The 24,053-nt window shown below is 36.1% G+C and overlaps 2 protein-coding genes and 1 pseudogene across 4 annotated transcripts; 2 read left to right on the top strand and 1 right to left on the bottom strand.

The window, feature by feature from the left end:
- The first annotated feature begins 6,403 nt into the window (after positions 1-6,403).
- LOC107753617 (uncharacterized) lies at positions 6,404-16,821 on the top strand. 3 transcript variants are annotated; one of them, XM_016569824.1, is made up of 6 exons: positions 6,404-6,516; positions 10,492-14,591; positions 14,918-15,180; positions 15,235-16,042; positions 16,141-16,200; positions 16,377-16,821. In XM_016569824.1, the coding sequence occupies exons 2-6, from the start codon at positions 10,550-10,552 to the stop codon at positions 16,535-16,537; spliced, it is 5,334 nt and encodes a 1,777-aa protein (XP_016425310.1). In that variant the 5' UTR covers positions 6,404-6,516; positions 10,492-10,549; the 3' UTR covers positions 16,538-16,821. The 3 variants fall into 3 exon arrangements, with proteins under 3 accessions (XP_016425310.1, XP_016425308.1, XP_016425309.1); XM_016569822.1 differs by having other exon boundaries at positions 6,405-6,516; positions 15,235-16,054; XM_016569823.1 differs by lacking the exon at positions 14,918-15,180 and having other exon boundaries at positions 6,405-6,516; positions 10,492-14,854; positions 15,235-16,054.
- A 962-nt stretch (positions 16,822-17,783) lies between these two features.
- On the top strand, positions 17,784-21,059 carry LOC107753618 (protein AMN1 homolog). Its single transcript, XM_016569825.1, has 7 exons — positions 17,784-17,996; positions 18,106-18,235; positions 18,314-18,443; positions 19,786-20,003; positions 20,478-20,534; positions 20,621-20,732; positions 20,819-21,059. The coding sequence occupies exons 1-7, from the start codon at positions 17,968-17,970 to the stop codon at positions 20,890-20,892; spliced, it is 750 nt and encodes a 249-aa protein (XP_016425311.1). The 5' UTR covers positions 17,784-17,967; the 3' UTR covers positions 20,893-21,059.
- A 398-nt stretch (positions 21,060-21,457) lies between these two features.
- LOC107753668 (electron transfer flavoprotein beta subunit lysine methyltransferase-like) lies at positions 21,458-23,753 on the bottom strand (annotated as a pseudogene).
- Positions 23,754-24,053: the final 300 nt, after the last annotated feature.

Here is a 24,053-nt window from a genome sequence, read left to right as displayed (position 1 = left end):
TCAATATGACGCATGCTGACAAAAAAAAAAAAAGACAAATAGGTGAGTTTTAAGATATACCTAAATTAGACATATTGCAATATGGGGTGCTGTGTGTACATTAATGAGGAAAAAAAATTAACTTAAATGATTTTAGCAAATGGCTGCAATATAACAAAGAGTGAAAAATTTAAGGGGGTCTGAATACTTTCCGTACCCACTGTATATGCCCAAACACGTCCAATCATTAAAAATAGCTTCAGCTGATGGAGATAAATAATAATTTTTGTCCCGCGATAGAAAATATCTCCACTGTCAAAACCTAGTATACAATATTAAAACTAAAGAATTTATTAATTGTGGTAATACTTTAAGTTTTAAGGGTTCACATGTTTCATAGATCTATATGATTTCACTTTTCTTATTTCTACAAAGATTCAATTTCAGTCCAATTCCTAATTTTCTCCATATGGGGAACTGGTATAAGTATATCACTATCACTGGAATCTCTCTCATGCGGCTGAGGTCACAGAGGGGCCCCACGTCTCGCCAACATCTGCTCAGCTTCAGACACACAGAAGCCTTATGATCAATTTGAATAAGCTAATGTAATAAACATGTAAAACGCAGTGACCGCAGGGACCAATATCTTTCTCACATCCATGTAGAGTGACCAAAAACCCAGAGATGGCGTGCCACCCGATACCTCGCACATGTGGTCCACAGCTGTCCCGGACGATGAAGTTCAAAAACAGACTTGAAATCTTCAATTCTGAACTTTGACACGGCCAATTTAAACAAAACTCATATTTCATGCTGGAGGTCACAGGTCAACCTCGGTAATCCATCTATATTAAAAACAGATGGCATAGCACATCTGGAGATCATTAAAGACCAATTTAAACAATCTCATATTTCCTGCCAGAGGTCACAGGTCAACCTCGGTAATCCATCTATATTAAAACCAGATGGCATAGCACATCTGGAGATCATTAAAAGGTCAGAGGGTAATCCCTAAGGGAGGGGCTAAAGGTCAAAGGTCATCCATCAACATTTTTGACATATTATAGTCCGGACCTAGTTACAACTTACGGACATCAGTTGCAAGAGCACATAAAAAGTGACATTTAAAAATGAAAAGAGGAACAAAACACTTCATTAATTACACATTTGCATAATGCGCGCCTATGTTCTACGTTGGCCGGCCGTGAACTTGAGCCCGCCCACAAACACGTCATTCTACTGACGACTGCTTCTCTAATCTTGGGGAGATCAACGCGGATTCACAAAATGCTTGCTGTTGAAAGATGGATCAGTATCCTGTTTATTTGGACCAGCTGCTCCACTGAATCACAACCTGTAAGTATGATAAATAATAGATGTTTATTTGTTTTCTATAGAGCGTTCAAAATACAGAACTGTTGAAATAGGCGTATCGTTTCCCACACGCGCTGTACGCCGTAGACCAATCACAACAGACTCGGCCATCTGACCAATCAGAGCAGAGCAGGCTCACGGAAAAGAGGGGTTTTGAGAGACTAAATCTTTGAACTGCTTCGAACGAATCGTTTGAGAATCGCTGGAAAATTAGGTGATATTAAATGCATATTTTGAGAAAACGAAAGCGTTTTTTTGACCTTGCATGCATGTAATCCTATTGTAGGAGACTCCCAAAACAATATTAGGAACCGTAAAAATGGCATAATAGGGGCACTTTAACTCATCCCCACACTTTGGCAGAGAACATGATTCTATGAGTTGATCCATCTCAAATCATGCCACAACAATCCATTGTTGCTTTCTGTCTAATAGGTCTTGACTTCTGAGGTAGGTGACTGGCGTAAGAATGTGGAAGCCATGTCTGGAATGGAGGGAAGAAAGAAGTCTGACCAATCAGAGCAGAGCAGGCTCACGGAAAGGAGGGGTTTAGAGAGACTGAAACTTTGAACTGCTTCGAACGAATCGTTTGAGAATCGCTGGAAAATTAGGTGATATTAAATGCATATTTTGAGAAAACGAAAGCGTTTTTTGACCTTTCCTGCATGTAATCCTATTGTAGGAGACTCCCAAAACAATGTTAGGAACCGTAAAAATGGCATAATAGGGGCACTTTAAAAATATTTGTCACTAGTTATGCCATCTTTTCTCCAATATCATATTTTTATATTTTTTTGAGCATTATAAATGAGTGTGTGTTTATGGTCAGTGAAATAATGATAAATGACAGAAGAATCTAATGACAGAAAAATATCCGGTTTAGTAGTACAAAGGATTTAGTGTATATTTAACTGGATATTATGGTGGTAATAGCTGGAAAAACAAAATTATTATTCGGATGGCATAAAATTTGTGCAATATATAATATAGATTTTAAATCATTTCATTTTATTTAATAAAATAAAATCTTATATGATCTAATTCGGTATTATATATGGGACTTCTTGAATATTTGCAATCTATTTTATGACTAAAAAGCCAACATACAAATACAGCCTGACTCTCCTCCCTAATAAAGTCTTTTCTGTTTAACATTTTCAGCACTCCTCTGCAGGCCATTCATAATAGTTTGGAGAAGGGATATTATATTTAACAAAAACTAAAACCATAAAAAAGCTTTGTTACTTCAGATAAAATAAACTCAAATTAAATCTTAATTAAATGAAATTCAAATATGAATTAATAGTATAGATACTTAAAAAGCACTGGTTCAGAGTGGATTTTTTTTTTTTTGAAAGATCATAGAAAAGATGCAAGAAGAAAAAGAAGATTCATTAATCAATGAATACAATAATCCAATCTAAAAGAACCTTGAATGGGATGCCTGACAGCGAGTGCCGTCTCTCATCCTGCTGAGAGCAGCCACATGACAAAGACACAGTATGTATGACATCACACCTCCAGGGCAACTTCCTGCCGCTGCTTAGCCAGACTGTCTGATGGGGCGGTTCACACTTTAACACTTTTGTTTGTGTCCTGACTCAGAAGAGGAGCGGGGGTTTTCAGCAGCCTCATAACTCTCTTCTGACAGTGAGGAGAGAATGATAATGAAGCAAATTCAGTGATATATCAAAGCAGCGGTTGAATTTTGTCAAAATTGTATTTATCTGTCAATCATATTTTATTCCAGCCCACTGTGACTTGTATTTGAGGGCGTCCTGTCAATCATTTTTGTCAGAATGATTTATCTCCCTTCCTTACATATGGCATATGTTTGTTCTTGCATCTTCTGCATTCTTCTGAGTTTCATCTTATTCTACAGCCTCTCTATATTCCAGAATGGCTGTCAAATCTGTTTTTGGTGTTTATTTTTAACAATATTTTGTTCAACTGTTTCATAGCATGGTTGGTTTCATAAAATTATGTGTCTATCAGAAACCAGATTTTTCAGTCTCCTGCAGAACATTGACAGTCTGAACCAGTTGATTATGTTTTTACTGTTTCTATATGTTTTCTTACATTAATAAATCTCAGATCAGCCATTACACTGCTAGAGGAACGCTGACAGACGTTTTAGCCGCATGCACAGAGAAAAAAACTGAAGCCTGTGCAAAGAGAACATGCATGGAATATAGAGAATAAAGAAAAATATAAAAATTTCCATCACGTGTTAACAGTTTTTAATAAGATTTCTTATATTAAGATGTTTGCTTATTGCCTTGACTTCTGTCGAGACCGATAGGCCTATGAATATGCAATTTCCTGATCAATTCTCTACTGGAAATGATTATACGCAATTTCGGGATATATTTTCTATTGGAAATGGTGATCATGAATCAAGTAAAATAAATATTGATTTTGGTGATCTCATCATTAAAGGATTGCAGGTGGAAGAAAGCCGAAAAGTCAAAAAGCAAGCGAAAGTGGAGCGGCGGCGCCAGACAAAGAAGAGACCTGGAATATCAGCAGAACATGAATTTTGAGATGAGAACTGTAATAAAGTTGATGCGAAAACAGGAAACTTTGAATAAGAAAATAATGATTTAGAATAATTGAAACTTAAAGCTTTGTTTGCATTGTCTTAATTTGATCCCATTGTTTTTTAATAGAATACTGTATGATTTGAACTATGTAATTATAAAAAATTTTAGTATGTATTTTTAATCACTTTTTATTTTAGGGTGACTTGTAACATCTTGTCCAGGGACTACGGATGTAAAATAGCCTTTGGCTAATTCTGGTACATTTACAGGAATGTTTTATTAATGTACAATGTCCCTGTCAACTAAATAAAGTAAATAAAGCTCCAGCTCTGAAACTATAGAAGTTTCAAATGCAAGTTTGATCACACATTCTGTTCCCGAAATCTATAAGTGTTGAAGGCTTGTGGCTTAAATTGCTTTATGCTTTGTTTTCTGAGACGATGGAAGGAAAGGGGCTGCATCTTACAATAGAATTGTGAGATGGAATCTCTATCTAGCCGTACTAATTTTATTGTATCTGTATATGAGTGTGACTTGTGTGGTTGAGACAATGTATACTTAGACTATGCTTTTAGAGGTGTTATAGATATTTTTGTGGGCTTAAATAGAGATGAGCATCTTCATGTTTTACTTAGAACCCCTGCAATTCTTCCATTTGAACTTTTGATACTCTGTGCTACTCTCCACTCTCCAGAGAGCGGCACACAGATTGTGAGTGATGCTGCGGAGCGGCGGGAAAACACGGAGCGGATTGGCGGAAGCCTCAGGAAGCCCGAACTCAGCTGAGCAGACTCGGACACCGTGGAGGATTCCAGATCTTTTGACCACATTTCCTGATCTCAGAGGTAAGGGCAACTGAATTGCAGCTTTTGATGAGAATTAGGGATGTGCATTAGATGTTTAATGGATTTCCCTCGGTATATAAACTCACTTCGTTTTAATTTTCCATATGACAGCAGGAGAGAAAGACATGGCAAAACTGATCATATGACAGGAGGCCTTTTAAAGGGGTCCTATTATGCTCTTTTACAAAGTCTTGATTATGAGTGGACTTTGAGATTTGTAACTTTCTAGATCTTTTTTATGCCCAAACATACACACTACACACTGACTAAAATTTTAAAAATGAAAAAGCATAATAGGACCCCTTTAAACACTTTTTTGAGCTGTGAAAAAAAAGACTGACAAATGCCATCAATTAATCAATCAGATTTTGACAGATAGTTTGACAGGGAGGAGAGAAGGATAGGGCCTAAAAAATCTAATTGTCATATGAATGCATAAATCCCCTCGTATTAATCATCTGTTGATGACAAAGTGTGTTTATCATAATAATATTTGTTAAATATGTTTATTTTACTGGTAGCATTTTTATTATTAAAACTCAAATTGCATCATACCCTGAAAAAAAAAACAGCTTAATTTGAGCGAATTACTCGGTTTAGTTGAACATTGCCAAGGGATTACACATAATTACATAAAATAATGTCCAATATTAGATAAATTAAACATAATTAACAAACACAAATTCGCGCACACTCATTCATGTCTTATAATAAATTTAAAAAAGGTCACAAATAAACAACTACAAAAAACAAACAAACAACTGGCAATACAATGAGATAAAGGCCAACAAAATCTAAAAGTAACACACACACACACACACAAAACAACTATGATTGCAAATTACATTACAGAGACAATACAATGAGAATAAAACAATCATAAACAAGGAAAGCATCTAAATGCATGGATTTTCTTTAAATAGGCCTACTTCTCTGTATTTCAGGTTTTTTATTATGTTTTTTATTATTATTCTTTATAAGGTAAAGAGATTTCAAAAGTGAGTTTAATTCAATTTTAAAAAGGGGAAAAGTTGGGATTTGCAAATTGTTGTTTGTTAATGAAAAATTAACCATACATTAAAAAATACTAGTATGCTCCAGGGGTTTATTTTTAATATTATTATTATAATAAAAAAATGTCTTTAAACTAAAGAAATGTACAACATTGACAAAATCAAATATATGAGAACCTAGATCCGACCAAAATTGCTCGGATATAAAGCAATCAAAAAAACAGATGTGTTAATTTCTCCTCTGCTTATTTACAAAAAGAACGTGAACAGGGGAAATTATTGTACGCTACTAATCGAAGCCAGATCCGTGACTACAGGTCATGGACTGTAAAAAAGGTCTATTTCCATAGCCTCCCGGCTTGCATCAAAGTCCCTAGTCTTTGCTTGCATTCAGGTCACACTATGTTGCCAGATCACACATAATTAAGCAAAAAACGGAATCATTTGGATCAATTGAGGAGTAACTGCACGCTAAGTACAAAATACACAAATTAAATAATTCTGATTTATTTTTTAAAGAATACAACGTTTTCCTTATAAATGTACAATAACACACACACACACACACACACACACACACACACACACAAATCGACATAAAAACAATGGACTTGGCAACATGGGCTATAACGGTCCCACCCCTCGCGCACATCAGAGGCCTCATAAGATTCCTTGTGTGGAGCCGAGTAGTAGTTAGAGAAAGCAGCTGAAAGAAATACATTAATCAAGACAGAGGAGCGATTCTTACACGAATGTTCAGTAAGTAGTTCAGTATTTCCTTGTAGTGAACGATTTGTGTTTCCGTTGCCGTCGTTTATAATTTGACCGTGTTGACATTGCAGACTGTGCATGACAAAAGATTTCTTGGGTTAACGTAGTGAGAGCGTTTTAGAGCTCCGTTTTTGGTTTGCGTAAAAACGATAACCTTTGTAAAGCCAAACAAAGGCAAATCTGTGCATTTAAAAGCATATATATATTTTTAAAATAAAATCGATTAAAGATGACATTCTTCATAACGCGAATTTAAAACAGACTATTTCCTGTACCTTCAGTTATTCCAGCGTGCTGATGTGACCGAATTAACGTAAATCTTACATTTTGATTCTTGAATTTTTCAGTTTTGGTGCATACGGTCACTCATAAAGCAATGTAACATGTAACCTTAATTCATATTTAGTAATTTATGACACCCATCTAACGTTAGTCAACGACAATAGACCGTTTTCGCCAAATAAAGTTAATTGCAGCTTTTTATCCCACAGATTCAATTCGGACTATTTTCTCGCAATTCTGAGGGAAAAAAGTCAGAATTTGCTTCTGTGTTAAGACTGTAAGAACTAACTTAGTCTGACCAGCTAGCAGTTAACCAATGATGGGTAATCAGTCTTATTATCCGGATTCAAGTGAGACCAATCTCCACTTGTATTTAACCCTCTGGGCCTCTTCGGTCATCTCTGACCGAAAAATTTTATATTTTGAAATTAAAAATCGTAGCTTCATCAGAATGAGATGACATTTGTTGCATTAGCTATGTGAACACACACAAAAAAATCATGGACATGATTCGGATATGTTAAAGGGTAAAAAGAAAAGTCAAAATTCAAAAATGAGCGGTTAAAAATGAGCGACATAGGAAATGAATGGGAAATACGAAAAAATCTTCTCTAAAATATCAATATCAAGAGTGCAAAATAGACACCCACGCACACACACAAAAATGAACTGTTAAGACTGCAACAGAGCAAATTTTGAGAATATGTGAAATAAAATGAATAAATTAAAAATAAAAAAGTCTCTCTCTCGCTCACTCACAAAATTGCAAACTTCCAGTGTGCAAGAGACACAAAAATGAACTGTTAAGACTGCAACAGAGCAAATTTTGAGAATATGTGAAATAAAATGAATAAATTAAAAATAAAAAAAGTCTCTCTCTCGCTCACTCACAAAATTGGAAACTTCCAGTGTGCAAGAGACTGAAATACTATCGGTTGCATGTGCAGCAATGCGTAAAATAATTACAGTTTGTATGTAAATAGTTACAATTATATTTATGGTTATTCAGATTTTCCCCCTCTTTTTCTTCAAATTACTGTTTGATAATTGTTTGTTCTTATTTTAGCCTAACAGGTGATACTGATATCTGAGTAACAAAAATGCTTCCCATGTGTTCCCTTTCTAACCAAATTAATATTTTATTGTAATCATAATGCAAAACCTGATATTTATCTAACCAAAATATCTAAACCTTGACAAAAAGTAGTCTTTTAGAATATCTATACATGTATATCTAAATGTAAAACCTAATCAAATGAAATTGTCTAAAAAACAATTGGAATCCAAAAGCCTCTGTGTATATGTGTATATGTATAGGGAGCTATACAGGATTACACACATTTTTATTTAAGTGCCACCAGATGGCACAATTCTCACTTCAAAAAATGGATTTTAAATGCTTTCATTCTGTTTTAATGTGAAATATTAAATATTATAATAACAAATAATTAAATAACAACAAATATTAATTCTAAAGGAAAAATAGCTTATTAAAATTGTATAAATATTGCATAGTATCATAAAATCCCCATAAAATTAGAAATAATCAGAAAATATTATTGAACAAAAATGTATTACATTGATTTTCCTGAAAAAAAAAGTTACATTTCAAGGCTTCGGTCACTTTTGACCGTGAAGGAGCCAAGTGTGGTTCCGGTTTTTGTTATTGGTTATGCCTATCTGGTTTGCCACAATTTATTACTAACTCCCTTGGACCATTTTTTAATGGTGGAATTTGGCCATCTGTTTGGCGGTGGTCACATGAGACATTCATCAAATGTGTTTACTTGTTCCTGTCAACTTCTGAGAATAACCCAGAGTTCATTGGGTTATTTAAGTTCACTTGGTACAATCTAATGGAAACCACCGGTACTGCCCAATGGAAGGGCCCTCATACATACAATCCTCATTAAGACATCCAGTATTGGGAATAATTCAACATATTGATTAGGATATTGATTACTTTCATAATCATACATAATATTTTAAGTAAGATGATACCATATTGAGTAATAGAATTACACAATATAAACAGTCGCGGATCAGGAGCGGACTGCAAACGCGTCCTGTGCGAAAGCAAAATGAGTCCGTGCTGCTTCTGCACCGCATACACATACTGTATACGCACTGCAGACGGAGTACGTGTGAACTTGGCGCAACAAATCTAGTTCAACATCTGAGGCAACGCCACAAAGAGCTCTATGACCAATGCATGGCAAAAAAATCCCTGGAAACTGGATTTTTTCTTCTTCTGCCATATGTCTATTCTAGAGACATTTTGTTACACCTTTACTTAGTGATTATTTTGCCTTATGTCTGTTCTAGAGACATGTTACAGCTTTTTGATAAAGCTCTAATTGGTTTTCTTTTGGAAATATGTTTCAAATTCACACTGAATGCATTAATGACTGTAAAGCATGTTTGTGTGTGTCAAAACCGTGATTAAAATCGAAATCGCAAAATTGATCAAAGAAACCGCGATAGGTTTTTTTTGTCCATAATTCAGTTCAGTGGCCTCGTTTCGCTTCGACGGCTTTCAGCCTCACCCTGCTTCATACTACTACGTTAATAAATCATTAGCTCATCCATGAACATGATTTCTGCCCGAGTCCCGTCGGATTGCATCGGCTGTGGGGATGAAGACGACAACTCCCATGATTCCACACTCAGTCACGGCGTCATCAAACTACGCCTTTGTCTCTGTTTATTTTGAATATGCGCCCTCTAGTGGTGAAAATTACATATTGTGCCTTTAAGTGCGACTCGAGTCCAAGTCGCAGACTCCAGTTTCTATCTCTAGATATGATATTAAATGACTAACTTGCAAGACTAGTCCAAGCATTTTATGCAACTGGCCACTAAACTCAATTCTAAGTTGTTTCCAAGTTTTTTTTCTCAGAATTGAGTTTACGTCTCAATAGCAGTACTGTTTTTTTTTTTCTTACCCCATTTTAGTTATTTACTTGCATGTGGATTTCTTGTGGAAGTCTGCATAAAATCAATTTATGCTACTTCCTTTGTAAGCACACATTGCTAGTGGTTTGTGTAGGGTTATGTTTCAAAATTGTGGTTATTAGGGTTGTGGTTTAAAAATGGTTGGATTGTCTTTTGGGATTTGTTGTGTTTTGCCTTTTGGTTTGAATAAACATCAAGTGTCGTTTGTGAGGACCATTAGGACAAGATGGTGCCTTTTGTTTTAAATGCAGAGTGGACCTTAGTGACGATGAATGGGGGGGGGAGGGTGCTGTGAGGTGTAGATCACTGATGGTGGAACCAGCAGGGGTAGAGGCGAGAGAAATCCTTAAATCCTTTCTTGACTAGAACTTGTTTTGGTGTGGAAGGGTCCTCATTTGGAGCCTTTTTTTTTTCATTTTTTTTTTTCAATACTTTGGTTGGATGTCCAGGACAGCTGGACTCATTGTTCATATAGGAAATATGATCCACCGTCCTTAAAGTTGAGAATGCTTTGGTAATGTACTCTCTGTGACTCCCTGTGTCTGCTCATTCATTTTCCCAGGCCTGCGTTGCAATGGAAAACCACAGGGGTTTGCTAATAGAACAAATAACAGATATAATAAATTCCAAAGAGTTAATCTAACACCAGTGAATGATCTTGTAATACTAATGGTATTTAGTTTGAAAGTATTTTGTTACCCTAATGTTTTGCTTTCTTTTTTCCAGGAATGTGATTATTCCACTCCTACATTCTGTCTGGAGATACAATTGAACATTCAGTAGCATGCAAGCCGATTCACAACATTCAGGACAACTGCAAAATTTGCATGGAAAAGAAAGTACACCTGGAAATGGGACGAGGCAGAACTTTTACCAGATATGTTTACCACCTCACACTGCAAGTCCTTCATATTCTGGACAAACTGCCACTGGAAATTACTTCACCTGCACAATTCAACCAGCAACCAGTGACCAGATTTTGGCTAGTGGCGTTCAAGCTACCAAAGGCACAAAGCTTGCACAAGAAAATCAGCTTGACTCAAACCATACATTGCCGACAGGAAAACAGGATTCCCAAATGATTCTGTGGAACATGCCCTCTAATTACCAGATATTCCTACCTGTTAACAACGTAAATCTACAAGGTGCTCCCAACAATAATGGGCCAAACATGTCACATTGTGCCTTTAACTCAACTAACAGTTTATACATGCAACAGCAAACTACCTCCTCAGCAGTTGGCCCAAATAATTTGCAACCGTTTAAAACGATAGACACTCAAAGTCATAATGAAGCTAGAATAAATGTGAGCACAAGCAACTTGCATAGCAGGCAGCACTATGCAAATGCTCCTACTAATTTGCCAATAGACTCCTCAAAAACAAGGACAAGCTTGCCATCTGACCTAAATTATTGTCCTCCAACAGAAAATACACATCATGGCCAAAGTAGTTTGTTTGGTGGATACCTTTACCAGTTGTTGTTTGCTGAGAAATCAAATAATGCTAACGTGCAAATGCTTTCTACCTGTGCACAGAACCTGCAACCGAATAATGCTGCTCAGAGAGTTGTTGCCATTGTCCCGCCATTGTCTCCGATAGGAACAGCACCTGTTAATGTGTTAGACAAATCTGCTAATGTGAAAATGAATGTAAGCCCTGTGCAAGAGACTGTAGACCATCAACCAAATATTCCACATCCTCTGGTGACCAACGCTAATCTGATGAACCAAACGGGAGAACCAAATGACCTAACAAGCAAGCATCAGCGACCAAAGTCAGCAGAGCCAAGGCTGGATGATGGCCTTTGCAACGTAGTTGGAGCCGAGAGTCCAGTTTTGGCTAATGAATCGACTGACCAAAGTCTCTGTGCAAGTTCGCCGAACCTGAAATGTGTGGTCGCAGAACAAAACAAGTCTGTTCCAGCTCAAATGCAAAATGAACCGGCTGAAAAGACGAATAAAAACAGTACCGTCATGGACAAGAAAACAATTGACCCGGACACTGTTCCTTTTATTGAATGGCCATTAGATCGATTGCAGACCTTAATGGCCGTGATTCAGCAAATGGAAAATGGGGATCAGAAGAACATCCACAAAACTGATCCTGGGAAGGACATCTTAAAGCTTTACTGGAACGGGGATACTCGCAAGTTTTCTGAAGCTGTAGAAAGTGGCATATATCAAAGCATAATGGAAGAAGTTTATATTTACTCTCCGATGAACGAGCCTGTGATACTGAGGCAAATTGTAAATGATGCACGTAGCAAAGTCATCAAGGATTTTCACGTTTTAAAACACGACGAAGCACCACCGAAGATGACGTACACGTCGTCCTGGTTGAATCTTAATGAAAACGTTGATGACATCGACAAGGAATGTGGTTATTCTTGGTTCTATAAGTCTTTTCAAAATGTCCCCGAACACGAAGCACAAAACTTGGCATGTGAAGCACCAAGCAAATTGCAAGAAGCCACTGAAAAGCCATCATTGATTAGGACTAAACAATTACCATCAGAGGTGGAGAACAAAGTACCAGCAGACGAACCAACATCAAACAATGAGAGTCTACATGAAAACGTGCCCGTTTCATTTAATGGACAATCTCCACCTGTGACAAACATCAACTGCTCACCAAAGCATAATTGTCAGGTTACAGAACTAACCAACAGTCAGCCAATTATTACAAATTCTCTGGAGGCCATGGTGGATTTGGATGAACAAGGTGTCCCTACTGGAAAGTCAAGTTTGGATAACCAATTTGGAACCAAGAGTGTTGTGTCGCCCAAATCAAATAGCCAAAGTGACTATACAAACTCGCCAAAGCCCATTCATGTGGTTGCAGAACAACAGGAAATTGTGTTATCTTCTCAAATACAAGTTGGATCCAGTCAAAAAATGCTTAATGACTGTGCCGTTCTTGATAAGAACGTGAGATGTGAGACCACGCCAAAACTTAGTCAAGAACCTCCTGTGCACGTGAATGAAGTGGAGACTGACAAGATGGATGCTTCAGCCACTACGGTGAACGTTCTCCCTCATGACATGGCTAGACAGTGCTTTGCTAATGAGATGAAAGGACATAAAGTCATTGCTGCATTTCCAGACAAGCACGAGGCGCCTTTGTTGAACACACCCCAAGTACTTGACACAAAATCAACAGAAGAACCGATAAGCAGGCAGAAGCTAGAGGAGAAATATGCCACATATTCAGCATCCAGAGTTCTAGCATTGCTATCAGACCAGTATAAATCATCTTTAGCTGAACATAATCAGATTACAGACAAAGTACAACAAGAAGAACAAATCTCCACTGAGAAAAATATGTATGATGAGATTCGTGAGGAATCTCCTGTTCCCTTGATTGCTCAGTCTCCACCAGTGATTGATAACGTCTCTCCGAAGCTTAATGAACAACAACCAAATACTGTTAATCCACTGAAGGGTATGAGAAATCTGGTGAGGACACTGGAAAAACGAGATGTTTCATTAATAAAATATAAAAAATTAATTGAAAAACATGGTGGTTTGAAAAAGCATAAACAGTCATCTAGAACGTCAAAACTGCACAACAGTTTTGGTAATAGTGTTGGAGCCCAAAGTCCCATGTTGACTGATGAATCATCCAGCCAAAGTGACTGCACAATCGAAGCATTGACGCTTAGTCCTGTGGTTGAAAAACAGCAGTTTGTTCCATTAACCCAAGTGCAAAATGAATCCAGCGAAATGATGCTTAACAGTAAATTTGATAAGACCCTAAGATGTGAGACTGATCCAAAACCTTGTCAAGAGCTTTCCATACAAATCAATGATAAGTTTGTTGAGATGGATGCTTCATCTTCTGTTAAGCTTGATGTTCTCACTCCTGAAGTGGCTAAACAATGCTTTCCTGAAAATAGAGGCATTGCTCCAACATCAAAGAATGCAACATTAAGGCTGGATGACCCTCTTTGTAATCGAGCCAAAAGTCCAGTTTTGGCTGATGGATCAACCAGCCAAATTGACTATGCAAGTCCGCCAAAACTTTATCCAGTGCTCACAGGACCATCTCAAATGCGAAATGAATATAATGAAGAAATGCCTGAAATTGACCGTGTACTCTCAAATGACTCTGTGAGATGTGAGACTGACCCAAAACCCAGTCAAGAACTTTCTATGAACATGAATGAAGAGGAGTTTGTCGAGATGGATGCTTCAGCTTCTATTAAGATTAATGTTCTCCCTCATGAAGTGGCTATGCGATGCTTTGCTGATCAGATGATGGAAGATAAAGACATTGCTGCACGACCAGAGACGATGCACAAGGCCTGTTTGTTGAATTCACCCACAGACACTGTATCGACAAAAGAACAGATAAACATGTGGAGGTTTGAAGGGACTGATGGAGCTAAAAGTCCAGTGTTGACTGAAGGATCAATGAGCCAAAGTAATTGTGCAAGTCCACCAAAACTTGATTCTGTGATTGAAGAACCATCTCAAGTGCAAAATAAATCCAATAAAGAAATGCCGGAAATTGACTGTATGCTCACAGATGAGAGCGTGAGGTGCGAGACTGATCCAAAACCTACTCAAGAACTTCCTGTTAACATGAATGAAGAGGAGACTGAGAAGATTGACCGTTTAGACTCTATTAAGATCAATGTTCTCCCTCATGAAATGGCTGAGCTTTGGTTTGTTGGCGAGACAGAAAATAAGGACTTGCAGAAAGACACTACAGTTCATAATTCCACTGAGGACCAGGTGAAAGTTCAAGTTCTGGAACTCAAGTCTGAAAAAGAAGTGCTCCTAGAAGATGTGAAGCCAAAAGAGAGGAAATATCCAAGTTCTGGTGGTGAACAGTTGGCTTCTTACTGTTGTCTTGCTAAATGGTTTCAAACTTTAGAATATGGAAATGGCTCATTGTGCATGTGCCAGAAAAAAGCCGAGTTGAGAGAGGAGACTAAAACTGAGGCCCACAGCACAAGTTTAGAGGTGCAGGCTGAAAAAGACAGTCCAGGTGAATGCGAACGGGTGGAAATGGATGCTGCTGCCCTTGAAAGAACCGATGATTCTGAAGCCACAGATGATTCTGAAGCCACGGATGATTCTGAAGCCACTGATGATTCTGAAGCCACGGATGATTCTGAGGACAAGAGAGGAAATATCCAAGTTCTGGTGGTGAACAGTTGGCTTCTTACTGTTGTCTTGCTAAATGGTTTCAAACTTTAGAATATGGAAATGGCTCATTGTGCATGTGCCAGAAAAAAGCCGAGTTGAGAGAGGAGACTAAAACTGAGGCCCACAGCACAAGTTTAGAGGTGCAGGCTGAAAAAGACAGTCCAGGTGAATGCGAACGGGTGGAAATGGATGCTGCTGCCCTTGAAAGAACCGATGATTCTGAAGCCACAGATGATTCTGAAGCCACAGATGATTCTGAAGCCACGGATGATTCTGAAGCCACTGATGATTCTGAAGCCACGTATGATTCTGAGGATGAAAACCCATTGCTGCATGATCCTACTACGCACAAGACCAAGATTGCGAAGGACATATCAAGTTCTGAAGAGGTCTCTAAGGCAGAGACTGAAACTTCAGAGCAGAAAAGAAATGAATCGCCCACAAAATGTGCAACAAACATGACTCCTATGAATGAGATTGAGCAAGACACCCCAGCTCCTGATTTGAAGACTAAAACAGTATGGCTTGCACTGTATGGGTCGTCTTCTGAAAAAGGAAACCAACTAAAGCGAACTAAAAGGTACAAAGAGAAATCAAGTTGCGAAGAACCCCCAAAAACTCTTCAAGTAACTGTAAGCTCTCACCAGAAGGTTAAAAACAACAGTGAGTCAAAGAAGCGCAAATGTGTGGAATCAGAAGATGAAGATGCTACTGACAGGAGAGAGCAAAAACGAAGAGTATCCTTGCAAAATCTGGTTCAGCGTACATCCTTGCCCTCGCATCCTGTTTCTGGACTCAGCAAAAATAGACTTTCATCTACCTCAGTCAGAAAACTGCTCAGTCAAAGTGCTAATGAGAAGAGTGACGTCCATTTGGCTGAAGGAAATAATCGAAAGAGACCACATAAGCATACAACGCAACAAATGTCAATGAATAAATATATCATTAGAGGGAAGACTGTGCCATCCAAATTATTGCATTCACCCGAGAACGTGAAGAAAAGTAAATATGAGTTGGGGAACCCTGCTTTGATGCCATTGGATGAGGGTCCTGCTTTGGAGTTCAAAGTATTGCCAGAGACTTTTAACTTTGAAGATGGAGCTCAAGCCGACACATCATGGAGTATGCAAAATGGTGACTTCTGAAAATATATACTATTATTATTATTATTTACGCTGTACCTAATGTATACTTATAAATTCCTGTTCCTTTTTCTTAAGAGATGTCAGGCCCAGAAGAAAAAGCCAAAAGGATGAAAACTAGCCATGTGCCAACCCAAGGTATTGGAGAGAAGATTCATGTTGTTAATTTGAAATGTAACATTTTTATTAGCCTCTTATAAAGTAAAGGTGCAATTCACCACTTTTGAATAATGATTAATGAACTGAATCACATAACATTGTCTGGCAGGTAGTTTACCACTCCTCTAAATGGCTTTGTGCTTGTCTATCTGCAGGTGTCTGGAGTTTCAGTCCCTTGAAGAAAAAGTGCACTCAACCCATCCAGGACACTGACGTCTCAGATTCATGTAGCCTCTTCCAAGAGTTCAGAAAGAAATATCAAGAAAAGAAGGGCATTGCCTCCAAGCAGAACTTGAATTCCAGTGAAAGAGCTTGATTTTTTTTTTTTTTTTTTCTATTAAAATGAAAGCAAATGGGCTTATTTTGTCATGTGTTTACTTCCTTGTGAATGATAAACCTAAACGGATACAAACTGCGAGTGTTCAAATACATTTTTACTGTTTACTTGAACTTGACTATTTGTATTATATTATAAATGCATCATTTGCACACTGGTCATCCAGATCAACAGCTGCTAGTCATCCAGTATTTGTGTACCAGTTTTATACATTAACTGCATTTCCAAGAAATATGTTTGTCATGAAAGTGTATTTTTTTTATATTATTCTGTATATTGTAGTGTTTTTATTTGGATTCCACTGGTTTGTAAAAATTTGACAATCTATTTTTGTACGATTAAGACCTTTTGAAAAGAAGGGCATTGCCTCCAAGCAGAACTTGAATTCCAGTGAAAGAGCTTGATTTTTTTTTTTTTTTTCTATTAAAATGAAAGCAAATGGGCTTATTTTGTCATGTGTTTACTTCCTTGTGAATGATAAACCTAAACGGATACAAACTGCGAGTGTTCAAATACATTTTTACTGTTTACTTGAACTTGACTATTTGTATTATATTATAAATGCATCATTTGCACACTGGTCATCCAGATCAACAGCTGCTAGTCATCCAGTATTTGTGTACCAGTTTTATACATTAACTGCATTTCCAAGAAATATGTTTGTCATGAAAGTGTTTTTTTTTTAATTATTATTCTGTATATTGTAGTGTTTTTATTTGGATTCCACTGGTTTGTAAAAATTTGACAATCTATTTTTGTACGATTTTATAAGACCTTTTTTTTTTAATAAAAACATTTGGTTTCAAATATATTTAATTTTGCTCCTGGTTTTTAAGCTCTGCTAAACCGTGATTCACCGAGGTCAGTGATAAAACAAGTGAACTATATTTTAATAGTAGCAATTTCAGAGAACACAAGTAAACTTGTGAGAAGATTTGTATAATAAAACATTTCAAGAAACGCCTTTGGTAATAGGCTAGATAGATTCCCAGACGCAGACAATATTATAACCTACCTAGTAAACGTAATAATAATAAAATATTTATTTTGAGGCTGTGGCGTTTTTATACATCTTTTCTAGATCGCCTTTAAACAGTGCAAAAACGTTAAATATTAAACATTCACAGACATTAACGCAAAACAGTACGTGTTAATGTAAAAAGAATGCATAAAAATATAAATTCCTCGAACGCTTGTTTGTCGCTTATGAATGACGTAACACTATAAATGCGACCCGCCCACTATGATACTCGCGAGGGAGAGAAAACAAAACAATGTGACAACGAAGAAGCCAGGTAGAAAGTTAACGATGTGATTAAATTAGAAAGCATAATGAACGTATATTACATATGATATCTTCGCAGTTAGTCATATAAAGGTGTATAAACAGCACTGAAAACGACCAAATCATGGCTACCATAGATTCTCTTATGAGTTTGTGAGTAACATCATTTTTTATTTATTGAGTGTTTAACGCTATTGACAGTATTAATTCTGTTCATTTAATATCATGAATTCAGATCTTTGAGTGTTTTCTCCGCACGCAGGTGCGCTTTTAGCGTTGCTCAGCGCGCTGAGAGGTATGAGGAGATCAGGATGTTGCCTGCTGCCGTTAAAGACAGATTATTGCGAATAATGATGTCTTACGGCACGGTCACCGACTCCAACATCAGCCAGGTAATGCGTCCCCATCACAAGAGCATTTGTGATGATAATATATTGCGCTCATCATCACGTGTGTGATTTGTGTTTCAGCTCGTGCACAACGGAACTCACACACTGGATCTGCAGAACTGCAAGGTGTCAGACTCTGCGCTTCAACAAATCCACTGCCTACAGCTGAGGACAATACTGTTAAGAGGCTGTGCAGATATCACCTCTGAGGGTATCATTTTCACAAATCAGTGCTGTTTATGGCTGTTTATGGGGGTTCATTTGTGATATGCACTAGTCATTATTTGGTAAATTAACTAATGTTGTTATTGTTAACTAAAACTATTAAAAATGTTTTCGGGTATTTAAAATAAAGCTGAAACAAAATATAAATAACAATATATATATATAAACATTAAAAATATCAATGCATACTATATTAGAATTTAAATAGTACTAAAATAACACTGAAATTAACTAAAGAATCAACAGTCACTTATTAATAAATTAATTTAGAAATGTATAAATTGGTATATATGGGGTAAATAATAACAGTGTCCCCATGGTTAAACCTGAAAATATTACGGGATTAATTATAAATATTATTAATTGTTAATAATAATTAGTGCTGCCAAACGATTAATCGCATCCAAAATAAAAGTTTTTGTTTACATATGTATGTGTACTGCGTATATTTATTATGTATATATAAATACACACACATACAGTAAATATTTTGAAAATATTTATATGTATTTACATGCATGTATTTATATTCCTATATTTTATATAAATATATTTAACATATAAACATAACATTAATATATACATGCATGTGTTTGTATTTATATATATATACACATAATAAATATACACAGTATACACACATATATTATGTAAACAAAAACTTTTGTTTTGGATGCGATTAATCGTGATTAATCGTTTGACAACACTAATAATAATAATGAAGCTTTATTAATCATAATCAACTAGAAAACGTCACTAATAATAGGATATAAATCTATCTAGAGCTAAATACATGTATATTTAGTATTTTAATAACTACAATAACTAAAAAAATAGATTTTAATTGCATTAAATTGATCAAAAATGACAAAAATATTAAGCAGCACAACTGTCAGCATTCATAATAATGTTTAAATGTTTACCAAATCAGCATATTAGATTGATTTCTGAAGGATCACGTGACAGAATACCGGAGTAATGATGCTGAAAATCAGTTTTGCATCACAGGAATAAATTACAATTCAAAGTATAATGAAACTGAACACAGTCATTTAAAATAGTAATTATATTCCACAGTATTGCTGTTTTACTGTATTTTTGACCAAATAAATGAAGTCTTGTTCAACATAAGAGACTTTCTGACCTTTATATACTGAAATGAAATTGCACTTATTAATTGACTAATAACTCCGAAAGCAAATGTCAGGTCCTCTTTATTATCGATCTTGGAAAGTAACACCCAAACTGTAAATTGAAATCTGATTGCACTATTGCTCAAATGAAATTGTTCAAGACATCAACCTTTGCTGTATTTCTCTTACCCTCAGGTCTAGAGGTGCTGGCATCCCGGTGCCCTTATCTTCAGGTCGTTGATCTGACGGGCTGCACGGCTGTGACAGACTCAGGGGTTCAGGCTCTGGCGCGACACTGCAAATGTTTGGAAGTGATTTCCCTGCGTGGCTGCGCTGCTCTCAGTGACAGAGCCCTGCTGGAGCTGGGAGAGAACTGCAGGGTGCTGCACAGCATTTACTTCTCTGGGACAGAGGTCATTTACACCGTTGTTGGGCATTCAGACTTTTTGGACACTACCCAGTCAAACGTCTGGAATAATTCGGATTTTTAAAATGTTTAAAAAAAAAAAAAAACTCTCTCCAAATCAGCATATTAGAATGATTTCTGAAGGATCATGTGACACTGAAAACTGGAGTAATGATACTGAAAATTCAGCTTTGCATCACAGGAATAAATTACATTTTAAAGTATGTTCAAATATAAATCAGTTATTTTAAATTGTAATAATATTTTTCAATATTACTGTTTTTATTGTATTTTTGATCAAATAAATGCCACCTTGATGAGCATTAGAGTGTTATTTCAAAAACATTAAAAATCTTAATTATTCCAAATTTGTGACTGGTAGTGTATATACCAAAATCATCGTGCTGCTCTAAATCCTTTCAAACATTTTGTACACACTTGACCAAATACTTAACTACTTGTACATTCACACTATTTATAGGTAACTGATCAAGGGGTCATTGGACTTGCAACTGGAGTTTGTTCACACTGCTTAAAGGTATTGCATACAGATTTTACATTTTTCATTAAGACCATTTTAATATTGTATTATTATTATTTGTTATAAATTCTTTACTGTTTCAGGAGTTACAGATGATACGATGTCGCAATTTGACGGATGTGGCTGTGACTACTGTTCTTGCAAACTGCGCCAACATCAGAATTTTCAATTTCCATGGATGCCCCCTGATTACAGGTAGTCACATGGTCACTGACATCAAATGCAACACATATTTTGTTGTCCAGAAATGATGTTTCAGTGCATCTATGTGTCTCTTTTAGATAAATCAAGGGAGGCGCTGCAAAACTTTATTGGTCCCAACAAGATCCAACAAGTGTCTTGGACTGTGTACTGATGTGACGGTACATCAACTACAGCACATCAACTTTATTGTCATAAATGTAATACGCTCAAAGAAGATATGCATAATCCTTGTCAAATTTATTAAACAAATTGTCAATGTTTGATGGAAAAAATGATAAAAATCAATGAATTTCTTACAGCATTTACAGCGTTTGCATTGTAATTTAATTGCATTGTAATGTTATTTAATATTCAAGAATGTTTATGTAAAATTGTTTTGTTTACCTACCTTTCATTTTCAACATTTCAACTGTACTATAATACATATTAAATAAAAATGTATGTATGAAATAGCAGTAATCTGCTCTAGTATATGTTCCATTGAACATGTTTGCTTACAGTAAACAGCATCAATTATATATAGATTATATAAAATACATATTTGCGTTTTCTTGAATAATGTTTTATTGACATCCATACTATACTTACACATGATAAACAGCATCAATTATATATATATATATAGATAGATAGATGATATAAAATACATATTTGCATTTTCTTGAATAATGTTTTATTGACATCCATACTATACTTACACATGAATGCTTTAGCTGTTATAGATCAGGTTTGTAGTTATAGCACCACACTGTGCTATTTGTTAGTCTGTAGTTCTCCTCTTTGACCGAGTCGGGCAGCTCAAAGTGAGCCAGTTTATATAATAATCTTCTGATGTCATGGCTTTCAAATTGAGCCCGTCCCGGGTCACCAATAAGCACTTGTGCTCCGTGTGTGGTTATGCATGTCTGGAGACACTTATGCAGACGATCAGCCAGATCTTCATCATAGAACATGTCTCTGAGAAGAATGAGGTCCCAGGCATCAGGTTTTGAGCCGATCATGTTGTCTGTCACACAGGGTCCAGATTGTTCAGTTCAAAGTTCATTTTTGTGGCAATGGCAGCAACTGTAATAACAAAACGAAGCACTTATGTTTAATATTATAAAACCTTTGTCAGTCAGTGTGGTGTAACCAACATGAAATCAGTTTTGAATTTATATTTTCATTTTAGTTAATGTGTTAGTCATTTAGTTGCATTTTTGGTAGTTTTTGTTTCTTTATATACGTGTCTAAATAGTTTTTATTTATTGTTGCAGTTTAATTTAGTCCATCAGTTTTATAAATAAAGGTTTTATATATAGCTTTTATTTTAATTCATTTAACATTTATTTTATTTTAACTTTTTTTATGGGTTTAGTTTTAGTTAACTATAATAACCCTGCTTTAGACACTTATAACCATGTAAATGTTATTATTTACAAATTTGATTTTCATATAATTATTATTATTATTATTTGTGTGTTTGAAAATTTCATGATTAAGTGGCACATCATTTATGTGTGTTCAAAGTACAAGCATCCTTTTAGTATTTTTTGCTTAATGGATACACCTTAATGGACAGTTTTCTATTAAATCAATGTTTAAATGAATTATTTTTGTTAAAAACATTAAATTGATTATAAGTAATCAATGTGAATATTATCACCAGCTACAAAATGGTTTTAAGCCAGTTATTTGCATCTTTTGCTGTAGTGTATCCGTAGGAAATATCAGTTTACATTTCCAAACATTCATTTTGCCATTAATTGTAATAATCCAGTGAGAGTTTTGTTTGCACAAGGAGTCTGACAACAGCCAGATCTGATTTTATCATCATCAGTCTGTCTGGAATGACATGAAGAAACAGAACAAACTGAGACAGACTCAATCCAGAAGAACTGTGGAAACGTCTCCAAGATGCTTCAAGAAACCTACCTGCAAAGCAACAGTAGTCGGTTAAAAGTTTTAGGCCCTTGTGTAAAAATGCTGTAAAATGAGGATGCCGTCAAAACATGTCATAAATAGATTTTCACTGACTTAAAACCATTTTTAGCTGGTGAAAATACTAGTGTTCTAATAATTTTGGCCACCATTTTTTTAAACTCTGCAAGAAAGTAGATCTATAAGGACGTTTAGTTTACTCGTCAAGTTGAATTTGTACAAATCACAGTTATTCTTATTTCAGTTATGAGGTGCAGCAGGAACACAAGTCTCACTTGGATCAATGTCATTGGCAACAACACGGGAAGCTCCAGTGAGTTTGGCAGCAATGGCTGATGCTCCACAAGTTAACCACAGCCGAGATCCAGCACCTTTCTGCCACCAGACACCTCCGGGTTATTTAACAGATACCTGAGAAAACAGTCCACTCAGAACTGCATCATTAATAAGAACGACACAATAACGCAGGTAGACTGAACGTATCTTACAGTAACTAACCTAAAATCTACCGTAGCTTTTATTATTATTAGTGATTTGTTACCTAGCCAGCGCCTGTCCACCGGGCCAATATATTGCCCTGTACGGATCAGGGAAATGCCATAAATCAGGTTTCTCCGTCCAGAACCGGCAGGTGGGGGTGAAGAGTCTTAAAGAAATCTGGGGTTAAGCTTTGGGAGCTCACTATTTCTGTGTTGTCTATAATGAAGTTTTTTATATCATCCTCTGATCTGACGCTTCTCACGTATCGACGCATTAAACAACACGTTCCTCTTTGAAATGGGTTTAAAGTGCCCTGATCGCGGAAACACAGGATTATTTCTCTGTACGTGTCTGCGATGCTTAAACGAGTCAAATTCCCTCCTGTTTATCTACTATTTACGTTTCTGCCACATGTCTGTCACGCATGCGCAGACCGGCTCGGCACGTCTGCAACGTCACGAAGATATAAACTTTAATTTTGAACTTTGTAAATTTTCCGAATACATTAACAAGGGGGAAAAACATCCTACAAAAAGCTTACCAGGAATCAATGACAAAAGTAATAGTAATATGATGATATATTTGCAAGTTATCATCACTCTTTTGGAACATGTTAGCATGGTAAGAACATTTAAAATGTACTCGTTTAAATGAAAAAGCTGTAAACATGGGGGGTAATTATGTCTCATGTAGACAAAATTATGCAAGCATAATCCTTACATAACTTTTAATAGTCTGTAACCAGCACTGGAACAGATCTCTCGCTACAGATATTACCACATTCATATGGGAATATACACGTGTACTTCAAGAAATATATTTACTTTAAAAATGCACCGACCTTAAGTCATTTCAAATCATTTTAAATAATTAGAATAATATATATATATATATATATATATATATATATAT

The sequence above is a fragment of the Sinocyclocheilus rhinocerous genome, unplaced genomic scaffold (genome assembly GCF_001515625.1).
Source record: "Sinocyclocheilus rhinocerous isolate Xijiao unplaced genomic scaffold, SAMN03320098_v1.1 scaffold200, whole genome shotgun sequence".
NCBI classification, from domain to species: Eukaryota; Metazoa; Chordata; class Actinopteri; order Cypriniformes; family Cyprinidae; genus Sinocyclocheilus; species Sinocyclocheilus rhinocerous.
Note: the sequence above shows the minus strand (reverse complement) of the source record. Positions and strands in the feature narration are given on the sequence as shown.